Here is a 7,335-nt window from a genome sequence, read left to right on the forward strand (position 1 = left end):
TTTAAAGTTAACATCTTGTGCTTCTAAAATACAGACGACCTTTTGAATCTTCTGCTGCGTCCTCTCAGGGTTGATCCTGCATCAACAGGAGATTGTAGGGAATCACAGAAAGCTGCTCCAGTCCGGGCCTTCACGCAGCAGCTCAGCCGGGGCTCAAAGCTCCTCTTCCGGGGCTGCGTGCGAAGGCTGAGGCCGGTGTGACACCTCAGAAATGCGGGTCATTGGATGTTTGGGTGGCAGCAGTGTAAGATGATCCACGGAGAGCACCCGGCCGGCCCTGCCGTCCCACGCAGCTCTCTGACAGCTTCCACGCAGGATGTTCGTGGAGCAACAAAGACGATACAAATGCCGGAGCACAAATCACAAACTGTTCGCCTTCTCTGAACTTAGTTCAGCAGCATCCAGCTGGTGAACCGCGGCCACTCACCGGAGACTCTCTGCGCTCAAACCGTCTCTAAAGTCCACATTTCTTGCGCGGCCGCGTCGTTGTTACGCTTTGTGCGTCCGCGGAGCGCAAAGTTGAGCAAACTGAGCAGAAATGTAGTGAAAACGAGCCTCACCAGAAGCGACGCAGGCTGCTCCGACCGGAGTCCCCGACCTCGGAGCGTCTTTTCCTCAGGCCGGATGCCGTCGTTCCCTCCGAGCGTGGAAAAAAACCAGAAACACGGAGAAGCAGCTGCTTCTGCTTTTGTGGCTTGTGTGAGGTCGATACTTTCTCCTCCGCAGTGTCGCTTATACCAGCGGGGTCGCAGCGTCCAGCACCATGATTTTGTGGCTTACGCTTCAAAGTTTCTCTCCCCGCAGAGGGCAGGAAGCTCCGTCGAAGGGCTTGTCGACGAGCAGAGCATGGCAGAGGGGACGGCGGCGATTACCAGTTGATCTGTGTCAGTCCCTCCGCGCCAGCTGACGCTGCCTTCTGCCACCAACGGCCGCGAGAGCTGTCGAGCCGCCGCGGTTCCAACAGCGCCATCTACCGGCAGCCGCGGGGAAAAAGAAAAAAAACAACAACACAGCACCGAGTTTGACTCGACGGCGACATCTGCTGGAGAATATTTGATACGGCGACGAGTCTGTGGATTGAAAACAAAAATCACGCGTATTTTCTCACGTCACAAACGTGAAGGTGGAATGGCTTCCAGATAAAATTCAGAAAAAAAAAAAAAAAAGATCCATTCAAATGAAGAATGTGAACGCAGGGCTTCTGTTACAGGTGCAAAAAGTTTCATCTTTAGATGTGCAGAGAGCGAAGGCTTAAAGCAAAAATCTAAATGCTGTTTGCAACAAAGTTGGCATAATAGGTTATACTTCATGTGGGAAACAAATCATCTGGACAACGTGCACTGAAGTGTGGAGATAATTCTTTTTTTAAAAAAAATTAAAGCATTTGTGCATAGCTTAAATGTGTCAATGTCAAATAAGATCAGTTACAACGGCAAAAATCATTATAATATGCAATAGGATAAACATATCTTGAATGAATGTATTTCGTCTAAAAACACACCTCGAATTATTTCATGCATTTACTTGAATGACCCAAAACTGAACGTACCATCGTCAATAGGCCAGAAAGAATTGTCTGTCATAAAACATGAAAGCAATTTTTTACTCATAAACAGAGTCAATAATTTAAATGGGATGAATTCAGCTAAGAGTTTTCAAAGAGGGTTCTCAGGGGAATAAGCTGAGATTAATATCTGTCTCAACAAGTTAGGAAATTGAACAAATTTGAGACCCTTTTTCAGACGTTTTTAATCAAATGGCGTGTGACTGCTGAGCAGGTAAAAAGAAAAGAATTCACAATGAAATCATTTTTTTTTGCACTTTTACCAGTGTTTTCAAACAGGTAATTTTGGCCCAGGATGAAAAACGTTTGGACAGTGTTGAGTTGGGTAAATTCAGGCAAAATCTTTGGGAACGAGGCTCTGCAATGATGATGATGATGATGATGATGATGATGATGATGATGATGATGATGATGATGATGATGATGATGTTTGCACACTCCCTTGAAACATATGCCTTTTGTGTGGGGTTGAGTGCGTGCTAGGAGACCCCTGACCTTTGACCTGTATTTCAGGTTAACTTAATGTCACAATTCAGTTTCATCCATGCAAATCAGAATCATGTTCCTCTTCAGCTTTCGCACCGAACTAAGCGAAGCCTTGCCACTTTTGTCTCGCCTTCTCAAGCCCTCCCTGCGATTTCCTCTCACTTTCCCGTGAGCCAAAGCAAAACCAGTTTCAAATTCCTCACTAAACATTGGGACATTCACGGTTTTCTGGGGCGCAGCCACGATCCACATTGGAAAACAGTCAAGTATGCACAGGGCTGCTCACTCCTGAGCTCTATTTATGCAAAGCAGACGGGGTGGATTGGGGGTAGGGGGGAGTCGTACTAAGGGGCCCAACACTCAGGAGGCCTTTGGCTGTAAATCTGTGCATCAGTTCTTCAGCTCAGCTGTTTTCTGTCACTGGAAGTTAAATATTTATTTGTTCCTCGTCCATCTTTGTCCTACCGCTGGAATTACTCTGAACACTTCTTCATTATCAGCTTGTATAACTGGGTTTGTATCCTTCTCTGACTGAAAAGCCGATTTAAACTAACCTTATTTTCAGTGTGTGGAGTGGAAATCTAACACGTCGCTCCTGAAAGCACTATGAGCTCATTGCAGTATCATGCTGTGGAAGGGGGGGGGATGCAGGGGAGCTGATCAGAGTTGATGGAAAGACAGATGGAGCTGCAGAAAACTTTGGCTAAGGGTTCAAACTTCCATCTCAGTTAAATAAGGAAAACAGGTGATTATATTGTTTTATGATTTATGCACTTTCTTTTTACTTTAGTTCGCTTTTACTCTCAGATCTGCAGAGTGTCTCTCTCTTTCTCTCTCTCTCTCTCTGAATCTCTCTCTCTCTCTTCCTCTCCTGACAGGTAGTCCAGATTTCCCTGAACTCCTCCGTCCTCCTCTAATCCCAGTCTCAGTCATCTCTGTCCCTCCTGCTTGTTTTTTGACTCTGGTTCCCCCGAACACATCAGGACGCGGAGTTTGAAAAAAAAAAAAATGTCCTGGACGCGTGCAACCCTCCTGGCTCTCCTCGCAGTGCTGCTTGCACTGAGCTGTGAGTTTAAATGCTTAGAAAATCTTACGCGGGGACTCTGCTGATGTCTGTTTTGTCTCTCTTTGACTGAGATGTGCTTTTCTAAATAGATTTCCAGTAAGGCCTGTCTCATTTCTGTCTCCTGAACGCAGTGTCTCCAGAGACGGCCGGATCTGCAGCCGTGGACGGCAGCACGAGAAATGCAAAAAGTCCAGCAGGTGTGGAGCTGCATTTCACAACCGTGTGTGACCTCTTGTTTTGTCCTTCAATGCTGAAAAGAAAAAAACAAAAACAAAACAATCTATTCCCCCACCTTAGGTCAGCTGAGGAGGATCTTCATGAAAGAAGCCGATGCCTCCAACTTCTTCAGGAAGCGCAGCAGGCGAGCTGTGAAATCCCAGGACGAGATCAGCGGTGAGTTGGTGGAAGGTGTCCGGTCAGAGAGGCTGAGGCGTCTCGCGGCGTGTGGACACGCTAACGTGGTCACTGTGGGAATCTGTGCGTCACCGTCAAGGAGAGGAGATTTTCACACAGGAGGGATGTGGACCAGTTTGTCCTGGCGAATCCCTTTAGAAATGAACTGCGGATCAGAACAAAATCAAGAAATGTGATTATGCACACTCATTATTATCTTTATTATGAGTAGTAGCAGTGACCTAAACGTGGAACATGGAACATACATCAGCATGAAACGTACAGAGATGACAATGAACACTATTGCCAATATATTGGAATGCTTTGCACATCTGATGCAGAGCTGGTAGGTATATTCAACAACAAGCTGGCAAAAACTGAAAAAAAAATATTTTTAAAATGTGAAATTTTTTGATTTCTCCCATGTCTGAACATGTCTGTCACATTCAAAGCACTTAGCATCATTAAGAAAATCAGCCTTTTATTGTGTTTTCATTCTAAGAAGACATATAAAATGACTCTTTTTATCAATTTTTTTGAAAAACCTGGAATGGTCGCTGTGGTGCTTCGGTTAACCTTTAGCGGGTTTACCCCTCACTAACCGATCACCTCAGTCTGTAGTTACATTACAAACAACACGCTGCTGTGAAGCTGGCGACCGTCTGCCTGTCTTGGCTTCCAAACATTGAACTGCTCCCCTCCCAGCAGCAGGAGGCACAGGCCAGCATGGAGCTCCCACACCCACACCAGGTCTCTGAGCGCAGCCGCTCTCTGGCGGACCGTCTCGACAGCGTTGAGGCGCGATGTTGCGCAACATGCCACAACGTACGTCTGCCAACAAGGTGAAAAAGAGCGAGAGAGAGAGAGAGAAGGAAAGAAGCTGGGATGGAGGAGTGAGGAGGTGGGAGAGCGGCTGAGAGTGCAATGAGGAATTTGCAGGAGCGACCAGACAAAATAAAAGACAGGCGAGAAGGACAAACAGGCCACACATTTTGAATAATAATAATAATAACAAGTCTGTAAGTCTTGTTTAGTCTCAGGATGTTCTGCAGTTAACAGTGGGAGCACAAACTTGAGCAGCCAAGTCTGAGAAAAGGTCAGGGGTCGTGGCCTTCCTTTGGAAAGGTCGGCACTGCAGTCTCTTTTCCGATCGGAGCTGATGTCCCCAACGTTGTCGCAGACGTTCTGAGTTTCACTCACAATCCGATTGCTAAAACAAAACAAAAAAGTTTTCAGACATACGACCTGTTCAGCCCTGACAGGTTTCCTGTTTTTCTTTCTTTCTTTCTGTTTTTTCCAGTTAAACATTTCAGATCAGCAACTCTTTCATAAAGATTAGAGTTGCGGCTGTTACAAGAGGTTCTACCAGTGCAGCTGTGGGTTTCGACGAGTTATTTTCATAAAACCTCTTTTAAGCTGACGTTCTCAACATACTGTTGACGCACCCAGCGTGTTTTAGTCTGATTATGTGGTTATGCGTTTCCATCCCCGAGTCATCACAACATGGCTCTTTTGTTAACTCTTTCGCAACGTTTTACCAGCGTTTCACTGAGAAACAGCTTACGTAACGCGCTCGGCAGATGCGCAGTGCCACCAGGCGTTTGCTAGTTGCTGCTGGCTAGTCTGAAGGAGCAGAGTCAGAGAGTCAAAGGGAAGGGTTGTTCTGAGAGTCGGAGGGTTGAAAGCGTGGAAAATGCTTTCGTGATGAGGGAATAACATTATAAAATAATGCATCGCTCAAAAAAGTTGAGTTTACATAATACTGCCTCTTGAAGCAACAGCCACAAAATAGAAGGAAAAGCAGAGAACCCCTTTGAATGGGAAATCCGGATCGTTATCAACTTATCTGTTTTCTTGTGTGTTCGCAGCGGAGCAGAGGCAAGTTTTGGCTGCAAACAAGCGAAAGAGGGAGTTTCACGAGGAGAAGAGGAACGAGTTCGAGAGCTACGCCGAGGAGGACAATGACGGTACGCGCCGCACGTCGAACAGACGCGGCCGAGAGGAGTTCGCGCAACTTTGAAGCTCAGGTTTGTCTCCCTGATTTCTTCAGAGCAAAGCGAGAGGACCAGAGAGAGCACCGAGCAGTGGAGGGAGTTCCACTACGACGGGATGAATCCTCCCCACGAGTTCAACCGTCACACCGCCTGAGACCGCCGAGAAGGAAGGCTCAATAAATACGCTCTGCTCTTACAAAAAAAAAAATACATTTGATTAATTTTCAGGAGAAATGTTCTCCCATTTTTATTCTAGTGGGGTTTTTTTTTTTTTTGTTTGTTTGCTTGTTTGTTTTTCTTTATGTAGCTTAAATCTAATCCTGTAAAGATTGGTCAAAAATCTTTCATATTTTTGAAAGCAGATCTAATCCGTAATTTAGATCATGCTCGTCGTTTCTCGTCGTTTCATTCCTTCTGCCGTAAACCAGTTGGATTTTTGACGTCAGGACTGATTTAAAAGAACAAATTCTACACAAAATTGAATTCACACAAGTAAATCAACTTCAGATTTGTTCAAATTTGAAACAAAACGACATGTTTCCCACAATTTACAGTAAAATAGGTAGAAATGATCAAAACAAACCTATAGTTTTGTTGTCGTTTTTAAAAAAAAAATTCTTTTCATTATGGCCTAAAAACATTTTACCGTTAATTTCTGCAACATTTGATTGTCTCGTTGAGAAAACAATAACATTATGTTACACCAGGATATTGACAGTGAAAAAGAATTAAAAATACAAGTTGGAAGATAAATCTCTTTTCTTATCGACAGGATTAATATTAATACTCAGTACTCTGTAGAAATGAAAGCTCAGATATTGTTTACGTAGATGTTCACTGAATATTAAGCATTTATCTTAAAGTGACGACGCATATCTGTATTTGTTTTATTCACATCATTATTCAGCAAGGGTTATAAGGTATTATTTTTTTATTGAAACAGTATCTGTGCTAAACTGCTGTGTGATAGTAAATGTTACTTACTTTCCTTCAAAGAGCAAAAATTTACAAAGACTATAAAAAGTTATGCTTTTCTGTTAAATTATCAAGCTTTTCCAATGTAAAAAATAAGAGCTAATAAATTATTGTGATAAAAATAAATAAATGAAACATTTGTTTGAAAAAAAACAACAAAAATCTTTTAGATTGAAAAACAAAAACTCACTTGAAAAATAATGTGGTTGCATGTGCAGGCAGGCCCTGGAACCAGCCTCAAATCACATGGTTTACTTTGTTGTGGACATCATTTTTTTTATCTGTCTTTAAAAGATGGAGACGCTTCTGATGTTACTTTGCCAATGATTCCAACATAGTAGTGAAGATGTAACATATGCAACTCGCTCTTCCCGTTTCATTCAGCCACGGACACATTTCTGCAACGTGGCGTTTAATGTCAACTTAAAATCTTTCATTGCGTCGCGTTTTCTGTAGGGATCCTCAGATTGCAGATTTCTGGCCGATTGCCCAATCTTTTAAAAAGCCTGACCTGCTTTCAGATTCCCATTTTAGCTGATACCGATTTGTTTCGTCTGAAATGTTGCTCAATATAGCAAGAAAGTTGCTGAACTAGAAACAGTGAGGTGACTATTGCTAACAGTAAACGTGCAGACATGGTCCAGTCTGTCAGTCTAACCTCTCTGACGGCGGAGCAGAGGAGGACGGTGGCTGATCTTTAGACCTTTGCCGATGCAGATAAGATCGGTGGAAAAGATCAGCTTCACATGTAAAAATCAGTCGATCACCGATCTCCCAAGATTGCAAAAATCGGCACAGAAGAATCGGTGTACCCCCAGTTTTCTTTTCATGATAATTTACGACAATAAAACACGCAA

General features: G+C 43.7%; 2 protein-coding genes across 3 annotated transcripts in view; one reads left to right on the plus strand and one right to left on the minus strand.

Annotated features, from left to right (window-relative positions):
* Window positions 1-935, minus strand: part of LOC129368270 (cyclin-dependent kinase 17-like) — a 32,012-nt gene extending 31,077 nt beyond the window's left edge. The window contains exon 1 of one of the 2 annotated variants that reach the window (XM_055043223.1): window positions 561-935. The gene's annotated coding sequence lies outside the window, so the exon portion shown is untranslated. The other variant, XM_055043447.1, reaches the window with a different exon arrangement.
* A 1,253-nt stretch (window positions 936-2,188) lies between these two features.
* ucmab (upper zone of growth plate and cartilage matrix associated b) lies at window positions 2,189-5,684 on the plus strand. The gene is made up of 6 exons (XM_055036732.1): window positions 2,189-2,795; window positions 2,929-3,116; window positions 3,248-3,313; window positions 3,414-3,509; window positions 5,378-5,476; window positions 5,560-5,684. The coding sequence occupies exons 2-6, from the start codon at window positions 3,059-3,061 to the stop codon at window positions 5,655-5,657; spliced, it is 417 nt and encodes a 138-aa protein (XP_054892707.1). The 5' UTR covers window positions 2,189-2,795; window positions 2,929-3,058; the 3' UTR covers window positions 5,658-5,684.
* Window positions 5,685-7,335: the final 1,651 nt, after the last annotated feature.

Source organism: Poeciliopsis prolifica, unplaced genomic scaffold (genome assembly GCF_027474105.1).
Source record: "Poeciliopsis prolifica strain line A6 unplaced genomic scaffold, Auburn_PproV2 SCAFFOLD001, whole genome shotgun sequence".
In the NCBI taxonomy this organism is placed as follows: Eukaryota; Metazoa; Chordata; class Actinopteri; order Cyprinodontiformes; family Poeciliidae; genus Poeciliopsis; species Poeciliopsis prolifica.